Consider the following 21251-nt stretch of genomic DNA (forward strand, 5'->3'; position numbering starts at 1 on the left):
TTTCTCTGTTGTTGTTTTACGTTGACCTTTTCTTTGTTGTTGTTTTAAGTTTACCTTTCCTCTGCTGATGTTGTTTTTCGTTGACCTCTCTTCTTCTGTTGTTATTGGTATTGCTTTACGTTGACTTTTACTCTGTTGTTGTTGTTTTACATTTATATGACATGACCTTTCATATGTTGTTTTTGTTGTTGTTAATGTTGTGTTTTACGTTGACATTTCCTCTGTTGTTATAGTGTTGTTTTACATTGACATCCCCTGTGGTGTTAATGTTGTTTATCGTTGACCTCCCCTCTGTGTTTTTAACGCTGATTTCTCCTCTGCTGTTGTTGCTTAACGTTGAACTTTCCTCTGTCGTTGTTCATCGTTGATCTCTCATCTGTTGTTGTTGTTTGACGGGGATAAAGGGATTTTATTGCAATTTAGTCTGGAGCATTCTTTAGCCAAAGGACTTGTATAAATTTTGTATAAATGGTGGGTGTGCCCTCCCCCTCCCACTTTGGGCAGAGGTGCGGGGCCCATTAGGGGAAATAGAGGATTTCTCCTGATAATACAACCCAAATTTTGACCTCTCTTCTGTTGATGTATTACGTTGACCTCTCATCTGTTGTCGTTTTACGTAGGCCTCTCCTCTGTTGTCGTTTTACGTTGAACTCTCTTCTGTTGATGTATTACGTTGGCCTCTCCTCTGTTGATGCATTACGTATGCCTATCCTCTGTTGATGTATTACGTTGGCCTCTCCTCTATTGATGTATTACGTTGTCCTCTCCTCTGTTGATGTATTACGTTGACCCCTCTTCTGTTGATGTTTTACGTTGACCTTTCCTCTGTTGATGTATTACGTTGACCTCTTCTCTGTTGTTGTTTAACGTTGACCTTTCCTCTGTTATTGTTCTTGTACGTTGACCTCTCCTCTGTTGTTGTTTAACGTTGACCTTTCCTCTGTTATTGTTCTTGTACGTTGACCTCTCCTCTGTTGTTGTTTAACGTTGACCTTTCCTCTGTTATTGTTCTTGTACGTTGACCTCTCCTCTGTTGTTGTTTAACGTTGACCTTTCCTCTGTTATTGTTCTTGTACGTTGACCTCTCCTCTGTTGTTGTTTAACGTTGACCTTTCCTCTGTTATTGTTCTTGTACGTTGACCTCTCCTCTGTTGTTGTTTAACGTTGACCTTTCCTCTGTTATTGTTCTTGTACGTTGACCTCTCCTCTGTTGTTGTTTAACGTTGACCTTTCCTCTGTTATTGTTCTTGTACGTTGACCTCTCCTCTGTTGTTGTTTAACGTTGACCTTTCCTCTGTTATTGTTCTTGTACGTTGACCTCTCCTCTGTTGTTGTTTAACGTTGACCTTTCCTCTGTTATTGTTCTTGTACGTTGACCTCTCCTCTGTTGTTGTTTAACTCTGTCCTCATCGTTTGTTGTTGTATTACGTTGACCTCTTCTGTTGGCGTTTTACGTTGGCCTCTCCTCTGTTGATGCATTACGTAGGCCTCTCCTCTGTTGATGTATTACGTAGGCCTCTCTTCTGTTGATGTATTACGTTGACCTCTCCTCTATTGATGTATTACGTTGACCTCTCCTCTGTTGATGCATTACGTAGGCCTATCCTCTGTTGATGTATTACGTTGACCTCTCCTCTGTTGATGTATTACCTAGGCCTCTCTTCTGTTGATGTATTACGTTGACCTCTACTCTGTTGATGTATTACGTAGGCCTCTCCTCTGTTTATGTATTATGTTGTCCTCTCCTCTGTCGATGTATTACGTTGACCTCTCCTCTGTTGATGTATTACGTAGGCCTCTCCTCTGTTGATGTATTATGTTGACCTCTCCTCTGTCGATGTATTACGTTGACCTCTCCTCTGTTGATGTATTACGTTGACCTCTCTTCTGTTGATGTATTACGTAGGCCTCTCCTCTGTTGATGTATTACGTAGGCCTCTCCTCTGTTGATGTATTACGTAGGCCTCTCCTCTGTGTTGTATTACGTTGACCTCTCCCCAAGTATTGTATAACGTTGACCTCTCCTCTGTGTTGTATTACGTTGACCTCTCCCCAAGTATTGTATAACGTTGACCTCTCCTCTGTGTTGTATAACGTTGACCTCTCCTCTGTGTTGTATTACGTTGACCTTTCATTTGTTGTTGTTGTTGTATGTTGACCCCTTCTCTGTTGTTATTTTACGTTGACATTTCCTCTGTTGTTGTTATTTTGCGTTGACATCCCTTGTGGTGTTAAAATTATTTAGCCTTGACCTCTCCTCTGTTGTTGTTTTATGTTAACATCTTCTCTAGATCTGTTGTTGTTGTTTTACGTTGAACTATCCTCTGTTGTTGCATTACATTGATTTTCTCTGTTTTTGTATTAAGTTGACCTCTCCCCTTTTGTTTTACGTTGATCTCTCATCTGTTGCAATTGTTTTACGTTTACCTCTCGTCTGTGTTGATGTTGTTTTACGGTGACATTTCCTCCTCTGTTGTTTAATATTGACGTTTCCTCTCTTGTTTAACGCTGAACTCTGCTTTGTTGTTCTACGTTGACCTCTCCTCTGTTGTTATTTTATTAAATTGACGTCTCCTCTGTTGTTTTTAACGCGTATATCTCATTTGTTGTTGTTTGACATTTACCTTTCCTCTGTTGATGTATCACGTAGGCGTCTCTTCTGTTGATGTTTTACGTAGGCCTCCCCTCTGTGCTATTTCTTGGGAAGTACAGGAGGGATCTTTCTCAAATTTCATATGTAGGCTCTCCTCTGTTGATTTTTTACGTTGACCTCGCTTCTGTTGATGTATTTTCATATGTTGTTTTTGTTGTTGTTTTACGTTGATCTCTCCGCTGTTGATGTATTACGTATGGTACAAAGGTGGGCGCCAAGATCCCTCTGGGATCTCTTGTCTTTTCTCTGTTGTTGTTTTTTGTTAACATCTTCTCTAGATCTGTTGTTGTTGTTGTTTTACGTTGCACTATATTTCCTCTGTTGTTGTTGTTGTTTGTTGTTCCCCCCTTCGCTGTTGTTTTTTGACGTTATCTTTTCCGCTGTTGTTGTTGTTGTTGTATGTTGACCCCTTCTCTGTTGTTATTTTACGTTAACATTTCCTCTGTTGTTGTTGTTTTACGTTGACCTTTCATTTGTTGTTGTTTCACATTTACCTCTCCTATGTTGTTGTTGTATTACGGGATTTTATTGCAATTTAGTCTGGAGAATTCTTTAGCCAAAGGACTTGTATAAATTTTGTATAAATGGTGGATGTGCCCTCCTCCTCACACTTTGGGCAGAGGGGCGGGGCCCATTAGGGGAAATAGAGGATTGCTCCTGATAATACAACCCAAATTTTGACCTCTCTTCTGTTGAATGATCGATTCTATTTCTTTCACATTAAGTACTGTACTATATATAAATACGTGAAATGACAAACTCACTTTGAAGGTTGGCTTTTATACACATCAGTATTAGGTTTAGATCAAAAGTTACCTCAAGGTGCATTTACTGTTAATGTTAAGATGACTCGATCAAACAGATTAGAGGAAAGAAGAGAAAAGATCGAACTGACAAAGAACTAATGAAGATGGTACAAAGGGGGGCGCCAAGATCCCTCTGGGATCTCTTGTCTTTTCTCTGTTGTTGTTTTTTGTTAACATCTTCTCTAGGTCTGTTGTTGTTTTTTGTTAACATCTTCTCTAGATCTGTTGTTGTTGTTTTACGTTGCACTATATTTCCTCTGTTGTTGATGTATTACGTATGGTACAAAGGTGGGCGCCAAGATCCCTCTGGGATCTCTTGTCTTTTCTCTGTTGTTGTTTTATGTTAACATCTTGTTTAGATCTGTTGTTGTTGTTGTTGTATGTTGACCCCTTCTCTGTTGTTATTTTACGTTGACATTTCCTCTGTTGTTGTTTAACTCTGACCTCATCGTTTGTTGTTGCATTACGTTGACCTCTCCCCAAGTATTGTATAACGTTGACCTCTCCTGGTGTGATGTATTACGTTGGCCTCTCATCTGTTAATGTATTACGTTGACGTTTCCTCTACTGTTGTATTATGCTGACCGTTCCTCTGTTATTGTTCTAGTGTTGTTTTACATTGACATCCCCTGTGGTGTTAATGTTGTTTATCGTTGACTTCCCCTTTGTGTTTTTAACGCTGATTTCTCCTCTGCTGTTGTTGCTTAACGTTGAACTTTCCTCTGTCGTTGTTCATCGTTGATCTCTCATCTGTTGTTGTTGTTTGACGGGGATAAAGGGATTTTATTGCAATTTAGTCTGGAGCATTCTTTAGCCAAAGGACTTGTATAAATTTTGTATAAATGGTGGATGTGCCCTCCTCCTCCCACTTTGGGCAGAGGGGCGGGGCCCATTAGGGGAAATAGAGGATTTCTCCTGATAATACAACCCAAATTTTGACCTCTCTTCTGTTGATGTATTACGTTGACCTCTCCTCTGTTGTCGTTTTACGTAGGCCTCTCCTCTGTTGTCGTTTTACGTTGACCTCTCTTCTGTTGATGTATTACGTTGACCTCTCCTTTGTTGATGTTTTACCTTGACCTCTCTTCTGTTGATGTTTTACGTTGACCTTTCCTCTGTTGATGTATTACGTTGACCTCTCCTCTGTTGTTGTTTAACGTTGACCTTTCCTCTGTTATTGTTCTTGTACGTTTACCTCTCCTCTGTTGTTGTTTAACTCTGACCTCTCCGTTTGTTGTTGTATTACGTTGACCTCTCCTCTGTTGGCGTTTTACGTTGGTCTCTCCTCTGTTGATGTATTACGTAGGCCTCTCCTCTGTTGATTTTTTACGTTGACCTCTCTTCTATTGATGTATTACGTTGACCTCTCCTCTGATGTCGTTTTACGTAGGCCTCTCCTCTGTTGATGTATTACGTTGACCTCTCCTCTGTTGATGTATTACGTAGGCCTCTCCTCTGTTGTCGTTTTACGTAGGCCTCTCCTCTGTTGATGTATTACGTAGGCCTCTCCTCTGTTGATGTATTACGTTGACCTCTCCTCTGTTGATGTATTACGTAGGCCTCTCCTCTGTTGATGTATTACGTTGACCTCTCCTCTGTTGATGTATTACGTTGGCCTCTCCTCTGTTGATGTTTTACGTTGACCTCTCTTCTGTTGATGTATTACGTTGACCTCTCCTCTGTTAATGTATTACGTTGACCTTTCCTCTGTTGATGTATTACGTTGACCTCTCTTCTATTGTCGTTTTACGTAGGCCTCTCCTCTGTTGATGTATTACGTAGGCCTCTCCTCTGTTGATGTATTACGTTGACCTCTCCTCTGTTGATGTTTTACGTAGGCCTCTCCTCTGTTGATGTATTAGGTTGACCTCTCCTCTGTTGATGTATTACGTTGAACTCTCCTCTGTTGATGTATTATGTTGACCTCTCTTCTGTTGATATATTACGTAGGCCTCTCCTCTGTTGATGTATTACGTAGGCCTCTCCTCTGTTGATCTATTACGTAGGCCTCTCCTCTGTTGATGTATTACGTTGACCTCTTTCCTGTTGATGTTTTACGTAGGCCTCCCCTCTGTTGATGTATTACGTAGGCCTCTCCTCTGTTGATGTATTACGTTGACCTCTCTTCTGTTGATGTTTTACGTAGACCTCTCTTCTGTTGATGTTTTACGTTGACCTCTCTTCTGTTGATGTATTACGTTGACATCTCCTCTGTTGATGTATTACGTTGACCTCTCTTCTGTTGATGTATTACGTTGACATCTCCTCTGTTGATGTATTACGTTGACCTCTCTTCTGTTGATGTTTTACGTTGACCTCTCCTCTGTTGATGTATTACGTTGACCTCTCTGTTGTTGATGTATTACGTAGGCCTCTCCTCTGTTGATGTATTACGTTGACCTCTCCTCTATTGATTTATTACGTTTACCTCTTCTCTGTTGATGTTTTACGTTGACCTCTCCTCTGTTTTTAGATCACCTGGCCCGAAATGCCATGTGAGCTCATGCCATACTGTGGCGTCCGTCGTCCGTCTTCTTCTGAAGAACTGTAGGACCTAGGGTCATGATATTTGGCCAGTAGGTACCTGGGATGGAGTGCTATTAAGTTTCCTCATTAAAATGACCTTGACCTACTTTCAAGGTCACAGCGGTCAAATATGTGAAACATTTCAAACATCAATATCCTAAGGACCATTTGAACAAGAGTCATGATACTGGGGTATGTTATGTAGACCAGTAGTGCGAATATTTGTCTCAATTACAGTAATGAGGTCAAAGGTCAACTTTAAATGCTAGTCGGGGGTCAAATGTCAACTTTGGTTAAAAGCTTTAACAATCTTCTTCTCAAGTTCCATTAGGCCCAGGGTCATGATATTTGGCCAGTAGGTACCTGGGATGGAGTGCAATTAAGTTTCCTGATTAAAATGACCTTGACCTACTTTCAAGGTCACTGGAGTCAAATTTGTTAAAAACTTCAAACAACAATATCATAAGAACCATTTGGACTAGAGTCATGATACTTGGGTATATTATGTAGACCAGCCGTGCAAATATTTTTCTCTAACACAGTAATGACGTCAAAAGTCAACTATAAGTGCAAGTCGGGGTCAAAGGTTAACATGGGTAAAAGGCTTTAACAATCTTCTTCTCAAATTCCATAAGACTCAGGGTCATGTTATTTGGCCAGTAGGTACCTGGGATGAAGTGCTTTAAACTCTCCTCATTAAAATTACTTTGACCTACTTTCAAGGTCACAGGGGTCAAATATGTTAAAAACTTTAAACAACAATATCCTAAGAACCATTTGGACTAGAGTCATGATACTTGGGTATGTTATGTTATGTTATGAATTGTCTTCTTATTACATTAATGAGGTCAAAGGTCAACTTTAAGTGCCAGTCGGGAGTCAAGGGTCAATATGGGTTAAAAGCTTTAAAATTAAAATTTCAAGTTTCAAACAACAATATCTTCAGAACCGTTTAAGAGATGTTAGAATGTCTTGTGTTCTAGTTACCAAATTTGGTCTTAAGCTACCTATATGTCAGTTGCATGTATCGAAAGAAACAGGTGAGCGATACAGGCCCTCTAGGCCTCTTGTTGTATCATGTTGACCTCTCCTCTGTTGATGTATTACGTTTACCTCTCTTCTGTTGATGTATTACGTTGACCTCTCCTTTGTTTTTGTTAAAGTTGACCTTTCCTCTGTTGATGTATTACGTTGATCTCTCGAATGTTTCCTTTTTTCGGTGAGTTTTCGTTTGTTGAAGTTTTTGTCCATCCGTGTTGGTATCTATTGTTGCTTTCTTATTATGTCTACTTGAGTTTGTTAGGTTTTTTCCTTATTGCGGCTTTGGTTTACGCCCATAATGAACTGATTTGGCTATTTGCATTATTTGTTTCTATGATTTCTCCCTTTAGTGTTGCTAAAGTCACGTGTGTCAAATTTGTTAAAACATTCAAACAACTTCTTCCGAAATACCAAGAGGTCTAGGGTTGACCAGTAAAACCTCGATATCGTGAATTTCGTTAGGAAAATATGCTACCTTGTTTATTTAAAGTTAAATGCCGATACAACGTCGCTCGTTTATACTAGCAAAACCTTGATGTAATCGTCAACTTTTTATCTCACCAATGATAGCGTCAGCATTTCGTCATATCCATGGATAACGTCAGCATTACGTCATATCCATGGATAGCGTCAGCATTTCGTCATATCCATGGATAGCGTCAACATTACGTCATATCCATGGATAGCGTCAGCATTTCGTCATATCCACGGATAACGTCAACATTTCGTCATATCCATGGATAGCCATGGATAGCGTCAGCATTTCGTCATAGCCATTGATAGCGTCAACATTACGTCATCTCCATGGATAGCGTCAGCATTTCGTCATAGCCATTGATAGCGTCAACATTACGTCATATCCATGGATAACGTCAACATTTCGTCATATCGATGGATAGCGTCAGCTTTTCGTCATATCCATAGATAACGTCAACATTTTGTCATATCCATGGATAGCTTCAGCATTTCGTCATATCCATTGATAACGTCAACATTTCGTCATATCCATGGATAGAGTCAGCATTTCGTCTTATCCATGGATAACGTCAACATTTCGTCATATCCATGGATAGCGTCAGCATTTCGTCATATCCATGGATCACGTCAACATTTCGTCATATCGATGGATAGCGTCAGCATTTCGTCATATCCATAGATAACGTCAACATTTCGTCATATCCATGGATAGCTTCAGCATTTCGTCATATCCATGGATAACGTCAGCATTTCGTCACATCCATTGATAACGTCAACATTTCGTCATATCCATGGATAGCGTCATCATTTCGTCATATCCAAGGATAACGTCAACATTTCGTCATATCCATGGATAGCTTCAGCATTTCGTCATATCCATGGATAACGTCAACATTTCGTCATATCCATGGATAGCGTCATCATTTCGTCATATCCAAGGATAACGTCAACATTTCGTCATATCCATGGATAGCGTCAGCATTACGTCATATCCATGGATAACGTCAGCATTTCGTCATATCCATGGATAAGGTCAACATTTCGTCATATCCATTGATAACGTCAACGTTTCGTCATATCCATGGATAGCGTCAGCATTTCGTCTTATCCATGGATCACGTCAACATTTCGTCATATCCATGGATAGCGTCAGCATTTCGTCATATCCATGGATAACGTCAACATTTCGTCATATCCATGGATAGCGTCAGCATTTCGTCATATCCATGGATAACGTCAACATTTCGTCATATCCATGGATAGCGTCAGCATTTCGTCATATCCATGGATAACGTCAACATTTCGTCATATCCATGGATAGCGTCAGCATTTCGTCATATCCATTGATAACGTCAACATTTCGTCATATCCATGGATAGCGTCAGCATTTCGTCATATCCATGGATAACGTCAACATTTCGTCATATCCATGGATAGCGTCAGCATTTCGTCATATCCATGGATAACGTCAACATTTCGTCATATCCATGGATAGCGTCAGCATTTCGTCATATCCATGGATAACGTCAACATTTCGTCATATCCATGGATAGCGTCAGCATTTCGTCATATCCATGGATAACGTCAACATTTCGTCATATCCATGGATAGCGTCAGCATTTCGTCATATCCATGGATAACGTCAACATTTCGTCATATCCATGGATAGCGTCAGCATTTCGTCATATCCATGGATAACGTCAACATTTCGTCATATCCATGGATAGCGTCAGCATTTCGTCATATCCATGGATAACGTCAACATTTCGTCATATCCATGGATAGCGTCAGCATTTCGTCATATCCATGGATAACGTCAACATTTCGTCATATCCATGGATAGCGTCAGCATTTCGTCATATCCATGGATAACGTCAACATTTCGTCATATCCATGGATAGCGTCAGCATTTCGTCATATCCATGGATAACGTCAACATTTCGTCATATCCATGGATAGCGTCAGCATTTCGTCATATCCATGGATAACGTCAACATTTCGTCATATCCATGGATAGCGTCAGCATTTCGTCATATCCATGGATAACGTCAACATTTCGTCATATCCATGGATAGCGTCAGCATTTCGTCATATCCATGGATAACGTCAACATTTCGTCATATCCATGGATAGCGTCAGCATTTCGTCATATCCATGGATAACGTCAGCATTTCGTCATATCCATTGATAACGTCAACCTTTCGTAATATCCATGGATAGCGTCAGCATTTCGTCTTATCCATGGATAACGTCAACATTTCGTCATATCCATGGATAGCGTCAGCATTTCGTCATATCCATGGATAGCGTCAACATTTCGTCATATCCATGGATAACGTCAACATTTCTTCATATCCATGGATAACATCAGCATTTTGCCATACCCACTGCTAGCGTCAACGTTTCGTCATATCCATGGATAACGTCAACATTTCGTCATATCCATGGATAACATCAGCATTTTGCCATACGTCATATCCATGGATAGCGTCAGCATGTCATATTCATGGATAGCGTCAGCATTTCGTCATATCAATGGATAGCGTCAGCATTTCGTCATATCCATGGATAGCGCCAGCATTTCGTCATATCCATGGATAGCGTCGACATTTCGTCATATCCATGGATAGCGTCAGCATTTCGTCATATCCATGGATAACGTCAACATTTTGCCATACCCACTGCTAGCGTCAACATTTCGTCATACCCATGGAAAACGTCAATATTTCGCCATTCCCTTGGAAAACGTCAACATTTCGCTTATCCCATGGATAACTTCAACATTTGCTTTGCTTTACCTAACTTTACCTTTGGTAGGGGATGATTGTTTTTTCTCCCATCCAGTTTCAATCACAAATCCGCCGACAAGCGGTTAGTGCATGAAAAATAAGCGTTGATTGCATGTTTTTCCAGTAAATCAAAAGTTTGCTTCTGTTGACGTGACGTCAATGCATTGATGATGGGACGTCATACTAAATGGTGGTAATATTATTACAAGGTCTTACTGTAAATAAAAGGCGAAATCACGCGCTGTCATACCATTTAAAAAAAAAGACGTTTAAAAAAGAGAACGCAAACGACACAACTTCTTTTTTTCTTAATTTTTATAGTTTAGACACAATCAATCTGAAAGCTTTAAATTAATAGCACGTACGTAATAAGTATACAACTCCCAGTAGTCGACATCATAACCCAAGTACTGGTCATTAACGTATAGTCCTCTGCTTGTACTGACAAAATGAACGCGTGTACATTTATTTACATAATATACATCGTAATTATATAAGTAACTATATGTATATATAGACGTCTTACGACAGTGCCCAGTGACACACACTACACCTCTTCTCGCATCGCATACACAAATCTGATGCCATCAAGTCGGTTTGTCAGGAAGAAATGGAAAGCGTTAATGTAATGCCATTTCAAGAAAAAAGCGAAATAGCGACTTGATAAGTCATTGACTTACGCTCACCAATCCTATTCTTTCTTAATACCCCAATTTACTCATTGACTCAACAACTCTTACTATCTCGCATTCATCCGCGTTTTCTCCATCCTTTTCACAATAAACTGCCACTAAATTACAGGACAATTCACTTAATATATATTAAATAAAATCAATAAAATGTCATTTTGTTTTGTTCTAGGTTTCATCAAAATTTTATCCTATATACGGTTGCTACAGAAGCATGAAGCACTCAGTTTGAACCACTAAGTGAACTAGAACCTACATCAGCACTAGTATGCTACATTAATAAACGTTGCAGACGTCGTCGACATCAGTCCATAAACTACATGTAAAAACTATGTAACTATTGAAAAATACATTAATGTTATCTCTCAGCAACAAGTTTCTTACTTCGTTGTCACTTCCGGTCCCCAATAGAAAGGACATCAAACCTCAGCCGTTAACGTAGGAAACAATGAGTAACATTGTTATCCAGTAGCCGTCATAGTCCAATAGAACTTCACCAATCACATTTCTGTCAGTATATACCAGCCAATCACAATTCAGTATGTCCAGTAACTTTCCACCAATCAGCGAACACGTTGCATTCCGCATGTGCACAGCCTGGCCAATCAGCAGTTACAATTGTAGCTGACATGTTTCAGTTCGATGTGTTTATAGAAAGCTCTCGTAACCACTTTCACACGGCATTTACTTCTCTTCGAACACTTCGCCATCGACCTCGTAAGCTTTTTCTTAAAATTCTTCACTTGTCCTACAAAATAATTTAATATCCTTCATTAGATCGGGATTCAGTTTGGTAGAAAGCAGAAAGCAATCTACACACACACATGTATCAAAAGTGTCAAAGTCCCCGCTGATTGGTCTACACTATTTCTATTATCAGAACTCCTTTCAGCACATCTAAAAGGAATTTAAAATAATCAGCCAGTTACATATCACTCTTTTAATCACAGATACAAACATAGGAAACAATCTCTTCAGCCATGTTGCAAGTGAATCAAATTCGCGTTACATTGAGCAAAGTCGCGTTAATTTTACGTGAATATCGATATACTTTTTTGAAAGCAAACATTACACAAAGTACTCACTTTTTGTTGTGGAGCCAAAAATCATTTCCTGTGTGGCCTGTTTCCGAAAATGGTCAGACGGAAACATGAACTTCTCCAAAGCTGACAGACGGATGTTGGCGGACATAGCCTTGCACTTCTGCTTCTGCGCTGGTTGATTTGCGACGCAAGCTGAAGGCAAAGTGGACAGAACTGATAAAACTGGAGGGAAATTAACTTCTAACAAGCTACTACTGGTTTAAACAATATGTCAATTCATTGTACAGGGAAAGCCTTTGGCATAGCTACACACAGGGACCAGTGGACAGAACTGTTAAAACTGGAGGGAAATTAACTTCTAACAAGCTACTACTGGTTTAAACAATATGTCAATACATTGTACAGGGAAAGCCTTTGGCATAGCTACACACAGGGACCAGTGGACAGAACTGTTAAAACTGGAGGGAAATTAACTTCTAACAAGCTACTACTGGTTTAAACAATATGTCAATACATTGTACAGGGAAAGCCTTTGGCATAGCTACACACAGGGACTTGATAAAGGAAAAGTATTTAAAATTTATTTTAAACCTAAAATCAACGCCTCCCGACCCGACATCCCAGATAATTTTGAATTTTAGCAGAAGGTATAAAAATAACCTAAGCAATGGTTATGAGTGCAAATCTCCCAACGAGCAATCTGGTGTTTTTTTTGTGTTTTTTTTTCAATCACTACACCGACATCTCTGCACACTCAAGCTGGTACGCATGTCAAACACAACAAAGCAAAAACACTGCTTGTTGCACCTACTTGTCCCCCTATCAAGGCCCTGTCCTGGACCAGCTCTTAATTCAATTCACTCCGAACAGGAGCTAGCTTCGCCTCTGACACATTAGTGTTATCTTTTTCTTTAACAATTCCAATATTGACGTTATTTTCTGTAACAGAAATTCACACTTACAAGTAATGTAGCAAATTGAAAAAATATAGCTAAACGTGGCATGACCATACTCGCATGTGATGTTGATTAAAATATTGATACTTTGTCCGTGTTCAATGTAGCGGTAACTGACAGTAGCCTTACCTCGCTGTTTGAGACGCCACCGCCAGACTTCCACCTCCTGTGACTTAGCGTCGTCGAACGCCACAAAGAGATATCTGCTATCCACATACCGGTACACTATGTGGTCTCGCTTCTTGGCCATGCACATTTGTCCAAAAAACTCAGGAATTGTCAAATTATGTATATCAATATTATCTCTTATTGAAGGAAGTGAGGTCACATCCACACCTGGTGAAGTCCCCGACTGACCTACTTGGTTCCGGTTTCTCTTTCTTCCTTGCCTTCTTCCTGTTACAACACAAAGATTAGTATTCATTTGCTGTTGAGCTGAGACCATGTGGAATATTCCTTTCTCCTCCCTCCACATATGACACACGCATCACGTGCAAAACACTCAAATAGGACGGAAACAAATCCTCTGAGTTTAAATGGTTTGGTATATCTTGTCAGCTGACGATCTGAAAGGCGACTCCTGTTAAATTCAATTAGCATTACGGCTACGGTTTTCAATGGTTAAAATTAGACTTAATTTACTTTGCAACAATTACGAAATAAGTTCTATCAACATATATCAATCAATCCTGTCGACCCGGATTGAAGCGCACATAGGATTAATTGGGAGGGAACTCGGGTACCAGATGAAAACAGACGTAGGAGGGCAGGTGACCAAATACCTTTTTAAGTCCAATCGGAATTTTGTTTTACTTGTTACTTTGATTATTACTTTAAAAAAGAAAGTCATTTTATCGGAAACATTTTCTTCTTGACGTTGGTCTTATTCATTGAATTTAAACTCACCTTTTTTCTTTTTGTTTCTTTTGTTCTTCCTTCGCAAGTTCGTCAAGCATTCCTTTTTGGGTTTCTTCTTCCTGCGACATGACTTACAGCAGGAGTTCCCCCGCCGTCTTGGGTTCTTACAGGGCAGCAGATCGTCGGTAGGGCATGTCAGTTTTTGGCAGTCTATTTCCCCGTTCTACAAACGACAAAGGTAAACAGTTATTGTTTTTTGCACGTTATTGCATGGAATCATATACGATATTTTTATAACGTCATAAAAGGCGAAGTCCCGCTGGAGTCACAACAATAACGTGAATATTGCAATAGTGTGCCAGAAGAACAGTAAAATAGTGTATGTGTGTATGGGTGTCAGAGGCAGGGTATATTTGTGTCTTTGTGATAGCGCGGATCTGATGTCGACTTTGTAGTGCTCAAAATGCTGAACGTGAAGCAGGGAATAACAACTACCATTTTTAAGGACTTCGGCATGTCCCGGCATTGAAACAGAACCCATTGCCTTCCTCACCTGGGCGAATGTTCAACGTTAAAGCCAAAAGTGAGGTGTTGCCAAGCAGGGCGTAAGGAAAAAAGGGAATTTTAAAGTAGAGAGAAATGCAAAGAACCCAAATATTGCAATGGGTGCAGCATATTTATTTTGGTCGCTTTTGGGTCCCCAAGAAGAGGGCACAAACGCAAATCCCCAATTCTGCAGGGGATTCGCACATTAGTCGCCTCTTATGATACAGACGGGACTGTACTATATAGAACTCAATAAGTTGTTAAATCATGATCCTATGTTGACATGTCCTTCTATGTGGCCCTTTCCGAGGGAGCTGTTCGCTGATGGGTGTTATTACAAATTAACGTTGATTTCGTATTAATTAAGATCGAACTTTCAAATGACATTTAATGTACGAAACATATTATGGTCTTTCCCTGTGTGTTGTAAGAGGAGAAATAGTGCCCTCACCTATATGCTCAGGATGTAAAGCGAGGACACTCTTTTGCATATGTTTACTGTTTTAAATTGACAAGCAAGTCAGAAAAAAACTCCGAACTAATTGGAACTTTTCTTGGTTGAAAATACAATGCAGACCACTGGCACTTTCTTCCTTAATGAATACAATATAATTTTAATTTAAATGCTTAAACTACATGAAACACATGTTTGTATGACGCTACGCTATTATTATTTCCTTTGTATCTATGTGGGGTATTCGATAACTTTGTCACTTCGCCGCTTAGATAAGGAACCCAGAACAATAGTCAATAGACTATCAACGTTTTCAACATGCAAAGTTACACGTCTCCATAGGAGTCTAACATTCGTTATTGCTTACATGGCTGTCGAACTCGCAAACTAAGTATATCTCTCCAAACAATAGCTCAGTGGAAATAATCTCTCCAAACAATAGCTCAGTGGAAACAATCTCTCCAAACAATAGCTCAGTGGAAACAATCTCTTCAAACAAAAGCTCAGTGGAAACAAGCTCTCCAAACAATAGCTCAGTGGAAACAATCTCTTCAAACAAAAGCTCAGTGGAAACAATCCCTCAAAACAATAGCTCAGTGGAAACAATCTCTTCAAACAAAAGCTCAGTGGAAACAAGCTCTCCAAACAATAGCTCAGTGGAAACAATCTCTCCAAACAGTAGCTCAGTGGAAACAATCTCTCCAAACAATAACTCAGTGGAAACAATCAAACTTACCGTCAAAGCTTTGCATTAGAACACACTTTCAATATCGTCAAAAACTCACACTATCGACGAAATAGAGAATCTGTGGTGTTAATGAGAACAGTTTACCATTGGGTAATATATTTTGCGAATAGGATAATATACCCATACAGGTCTACAATGATCATTTAAAACTAAAAATTGAAACAACGGAAATTGTGTGGGGAACGACAGTTTACAATGTAGCAGTAAATGATGTACCAAAGCATGTAATATATCAGATGGAACCGCTCGTACTATTCTGTCTAAATATGTAGGTCTAAGGCAGATCAGCCTTAGATTAATACCTCATAGTAGAATGGTTTTAGACACCTGTCCAAAAACGGTTACAAAACGGGTCTCGTATTTCTTGTTCTTTAATTCAAACTGTCCTGTCACCAACATAGGTACGAAGCTGCTGAAAGTGTCAGAGAATTTACACAGAGGAAATCTACAACACAAAGCGGCAAACTTCCTTTATCTTCCTTAATTTCAGGACTTTTTGTTGCATCGTTTATCTGTCGGCGTAGTCTTATGTTGCAACAGGACACCGAGATTTTCGAGGATTTGTTGAAACTGCCTTACCCAAAACTTCGCCCAAGTCATCCATTGCCCACAATACAGTCTAGATTTTAGATTTGTTCCCGATCGAGCAGTTTCTGGGAAGGACTGAACAATGGGTGGTTCGGAAGCACGTGAACATCACCAGCAACTTCGCTCATATCAAGCTGGCTATGTTTCAGCAGTGGTTACCATCCCTCGAAAGACAATTTACAGATTGAAGGGATCAATGTTTATGAAAAGGAAATAACAAGAAAATACCTAGAGCAAAATATGAAAGAAGAAAACGCAAGTAAAAGAAGCAAGACCAGATGTCCGGAATGATAAGATTCAGTGTCTACTCACCAGACAGGAACAGGTGACACAGTTGGACACTTGGGGCCGCCATTCTGAACCGTTTTCGTGGATGGCCCCTTCTGAGTCCAGGCAATCTGTAATAACAAAACACAAGGTCACAACATGTGATAACATAACGAAGCACGTGCAAATATGACAACACGAGCAAATACAACACATCAAAGAGAAGCGCTGCACACAAACCCACATCAGTGAAAAGGTCACAACACATGTATAATTCAATATAACAACGCAAAGTGCAAGACAAACACGCACACATAATTAAAAGCATACACAAATCTTTTCGGTACAGGCACGTCTAACTCTGCCATCTTTTCTGTGAAATAACAATATCATTACACACGTAACACAACGCAGAACTTGGACGTGTAATGTATACATTTCATTAAAAAACATGATCACTAGAAAAAAGTAGAAATGAGGCATTTGAAAACCTTGTTTGTAGATGCAGAAAGACCTATTTATGACAAGAAAGAGTAACCGAGGTGCTAGATGTCCCTTATCTAGTTATTGAAAATTCACTGCGGCGCTGACACCAGTTGTAAAGGTAGTATACCAAAACATTTGCTGTTTTTTGCACATATTCATTCATTAAATTCCGATTAGAAGTTGTATCCCGGTAATATGAGCTAGCTGCAGAACTTTTAGACGAAATTGTCCAAAAAGTAATTTACATGACCGAGTTCCTAAAGAGGTTATCTCCCTTTAACCGCTTCAGGAACATGGAAGTTAATAACGTGTACGACGCTAACAGGATGAGGGAGGTTATTAATGCGGCGAAGTTTAGTGGAATTGTTTAGGAACGCATGGCCTTACCGTACTCAGCTTTTTGTTCTGGGTCTACTGAAGAACCGTTCTCATCAAGCGAGGCGTTAGCGTCGTCTGCAAGTGTAAATTTAGGCCACGTGAGGAAACGGACAAAATGGAGTTTCATTCCAAATATTGTGACAGCAGAGACCTCAATTAAATCAGATAATTAGGAGAATTTTGAATAAATTATTCTATGAATATTTTGATTATTGGATATAAATAGATTTCACTAAAGTAGATATTTTTGTGCGGGCCTCGCTTGATAAGATTTGTCAGAATTCTTAGTTATACAGTACGTCATTGTGTACATGTTTGTTTAAATAACTAACTTGTGTTTACTTAGGGTACTGGCGTATGATAGCGGCAGAAAGCATCATTAGAGATCAGATGTATCAAAGAATTCACACCAGTCTATGAAATAATTAGAAAAAGCGCCTAGATAATAACTCAACTGATTAAGACGAGCTACAATGTGAATTAGAAAGATTCGAGAGAGAAAAAAACAATAGAAAATGATGCATGCAATAATTCTGTAAAATAAGGCTTCTCAACTAATAACGTATAGTTACTGTTATTTCAATGAATTCGCAGCATGACATTTATTTATTTATTTATTTATTTGTTGATAAGTTTACTTTTTGCGTCCCTACATTCACCATACCCACTCACATAGCTGACATGAACATTAATAACAATCTTAGTGTTTTTAACAAAGATAGTTTAATAAATTGTGGAAGAAAGTGAATCTCCGTGAAAATAATTAACTGAGTAACATAAAAAGGGTACAACTTGGCAAAGCCTCATTCTGAACATAACCAGCAAACCAGCAGCTAGTGTTGTCCCCCGTCTCTGTCAGCCAGTGATGCAAATATATATAAATATGATTCTCCTTTAAATATCAATAAAGAAACTCTTCACATGATTTACTTATAGAAATACCCTGAACATTGTGGTATCAATCTACGCTAGGCGCTTTACCTGAACATTGTGGACGCCAGCCTAAGGTAAGAGATTTATCTAAACATTGCGTAAACTTTAAATACGGCATGTACTCGTCAATTTAGGTAAGGGTCTTACCTGCACATTGCGGACAACAATTGTCACTATGGTTCAGCCATTTCTTACACTTCTTGGGAATGTTGCAAGTTTTCAAGTAACAGAGTACATCTCCCTTCTGTAAAGACAGAATCACAAAGAATATATATCATTAATACAACATCTATATAACAGCGTGTTTGAAGGATTATATTGATCTCATGTGGGGGAAATAAAACACCGTGTTCCCTTCACACGTTCGGGTTTCCCCGTTATTTCCCCCTTTTTCGGAGCCTCTCTAAAAATGAAACAGACGACAACAATGGCGCGTAAACCTGACCATCTTTACCGTTGTGTTATTGTCTTGTTTCGGTTACAGTAGAATAAAATACTTATTGTCCATCTGGTAGGGAAAACACAATTTTTGTTTCCCCGAGAGTCATCATGTTTCACGAGAGCGAAATGAAATGGCTGGGAAACATGATTAATCTCAGGGAAACAAAGAATCATGTTTCCCTTCTGCAAGGACAATAAATGTACGATGTATTTTGCTATACAACCTTACGAATTCTTGTAGTATACAACGCTATGGAGTGTCATGTATGGTTTTGAAAATTTATCCTTCAGCTTTACTTAGCATTCTAATACATCGGAATCGATAGATGTTTGTAAATATTAAGACGGGTTGAAGCTGATAACACGATGTATTTATTTCTGGAAGAGTTCCTTACCTTATATATAAAATAAACTACATAAGAATTCAGAATGATCCATTGTCTGTCGTGGGGTCTAGAGTACAGCGTCTGGACACTGGTGCGCTGGTAGGCGCGGGTCCGATCCCCGATCTCAGAGGAAACTTAGGGTTGGCCCCTTTTAAGTCTTAAAATAGATTGAGATGCGAGTGTGTTGACGGTTGATTCCATAGCTGTCCTGACCCGGGATGATTTATTCTAATACCCAACCTCATTCACCGGCAGAACGGGCGAGGCTCATCCGGTTATAACGAGCAAGATGTACTCTGTAGTTCGCTGATGTGGTTAAAGACTCAGAAAGGAAAGAAATTTAGGAAGTGCACAGGGATGGAAATATATTATGTGATTTGTCCCTCGTAAACATGAACCCATTATGTATGATAGTCTAGCTGTTACCGAAGACATCGAAAATAGACGTCACACAACTTCCTTATCTGATAACGCAATTTTGAGGTTGATGAGAGAAAAGTTGAACAACTCTGAAGTATACTAACCGAGGTTGGAGGCAGACGTTATATTGTACCTGTAATACTCAATGATAATGATATACGAGTATGCTATCGATATAATTATATGTAGAAGATTGCATTAATTACAAGTAACATCAATAGTAGCAGAGCATGATTGGATGGCGCAGTGGATGGCGCACTCGCCTTTTATCAAAACCGATGTGGTTCGACTCGATCAGACGTGAAAAGGTGTTGGGTCACCTGCCCGACCACTTGGATTTTGTCCTCTCATATTCCACACTTTCATCCGGACGGGGTGATTAATATAAGTTTAAAAAGAAGTTATTTACCCAATTGTTGTAAAACATACGTTTGGGCGTAGTATTTTCCGACCCCTGTTAATTACAGTAATGTGATACTGTTGTAGAGACAAGCAGTTATGAGGTACTTACCGTACATATACAGTTGATACACTGGTTGTCAGCGTTCAGTATGATGCCCGTCGAGTTGGAGTTGAATACTTCGCCGTCCGCGTACGTGTTGCCGTCGTACTCACAACCCTGTCCTCCGATTTTATCCTCCCTTTTGTCGTCCGGCACGACTGTAGGAGGAAGGTTGGCAAAATCTACATGAAAATAGGGGCCCACTCTTACCCAGTCATCTAACAAGCAAATTAAAAACATGCAAAACCAAACAAAGGGTACAAGAAAAAATCCCGGGAAGGTCTAACAAGAAAGTGTACCATGCGTCATCGCACAGGGACTCGGAGCGATGCTTAGTTTGAATAGTAAGGATGTGTGCTAACTACTGTAACATAGAGACTTAAGGATGTATTCTACCTTATTGTGGTAAAGAGACTTAAGGATGTACGCTACCTTATTGTGGTAAAAGGACTTAAGGACATATGCTACGTTACTGTGACAGCCAGACTTAAGAATGTATATGTTACCATACTATGACATGAAGACTTAAGGATGTATGTTACCATACCATGACATGAAGACTTAAGGATGTATGTTACCATACTATGACATGAAGACTTAAGGATGTATGCTATGTACCTTAATGTGACATGGAGACCTACCGATGTATGCTACCTTATTGTGACAAAGAGACTTAAGGATGTATGCTTCTTTATTGTGACATGGAGACTTAAGGATGTATACTTCTTTATTGTGACATGGAGACTTAAGGATGTATGCTACCTTACCCTGGCAAAGAGACTTGGGGATGTATACAACCATACTGTGACAGGGATATTTAAGGGTTAATGCTACCTTATTGTGGCACATACACTTTTCTGTTAAGCGGAGACTTAATGGTGTATGCTACCTTATAGTGACATAGAGACTTAAGAGTGTATGCTACCTAACTGTGACATTGAGATTAAAGGGTGTTAGCTACCATACTGTGACATGGAGACTTCAGGGTGTATGCTACATTATTGTGACATAGTGACTTAAATGTGTATGCAACCATACTGTGACAAGGTGGACTTAAATGTGTATGGTATCTTACTGTCAGATAGAGACTTCTGTTTGCTACCTAACTCAAAAGAAAATCTAACACAAATCATAGATAAATGGTAGCATATATCATTTACTAAAAGTCCAACCACAGGTATAATGTATAAGGTAGCATACAGCCTTAACTCTAACACAGTCCACAGGTATAATGTGTAAGGTAGCATACAGCCTTACCTCTAAC

General features: G+C 39.4%; 1 protein-coding gene across 4 annotated transcripts in view; it reads right to left on the bottom strand.

The window, feature by feature from the left end:
* Positions 1-10595: 10595 nt before the first annotated feature.
* Positions 10596-21251, bottom strand: part of LOC110463248 (chordin-like protein 1) — a 74937-nt gene continuing 64281 nt past the window's right edge. For 2 of the 4 annotated variants that reach the window (XM_021517680.1, XM_021517681.1), the window contains exons 5-12: positions 19997-20169; positions 18386-18482; positions 17315-17380; positions 16487-16572; positions 13887-14061; positions 13110-13376; positions 12067-12216; positions 10596-11729 (exon numbers count right to left, since the gene is read on the bottom strand). In XM_021517680.1, the coding sequence (XP_021373355.1) occupies positions 11587-11729; positions 12067-12216; positions 13110-13376; positions 13887-14061; positions 16487-16572; positions 17315-17380; positions 18386-18482; positions 19997-20169 (1157 nt within the window). In that variant the 3' untranslated portion in view covers positions 10596-11586. The remainder of the gene's footprint in view (positions 11730-12066; positions 12217-13109; positions 13377-13886; positions 14062-16486; positions 16573-17314; positions 17381-18385; positions 18483-19996; positions 20170-21251) is intronic. The other 2 variants (XM_021517682.1, XM_021517683.1) reach the window with 2 other exon arrangements.

The sequence above is a fragment of the Mizuhopecten yessoensis genome, unplaced genomic scaffold (assembly GCF_002113885.1).
Source record: "Mizuhopecten yessoensis strain PY_sf001 unplaced genomic scaffold, ASM211388v2 scaffold10881, whole genome shotgun sequence".
NCBI lineage: Eukaryota > Metazoa > Mollusca > Bivalvia > Pectinida > Pectinidae > Mizuhopecten > Mizuhopecten yessoensis.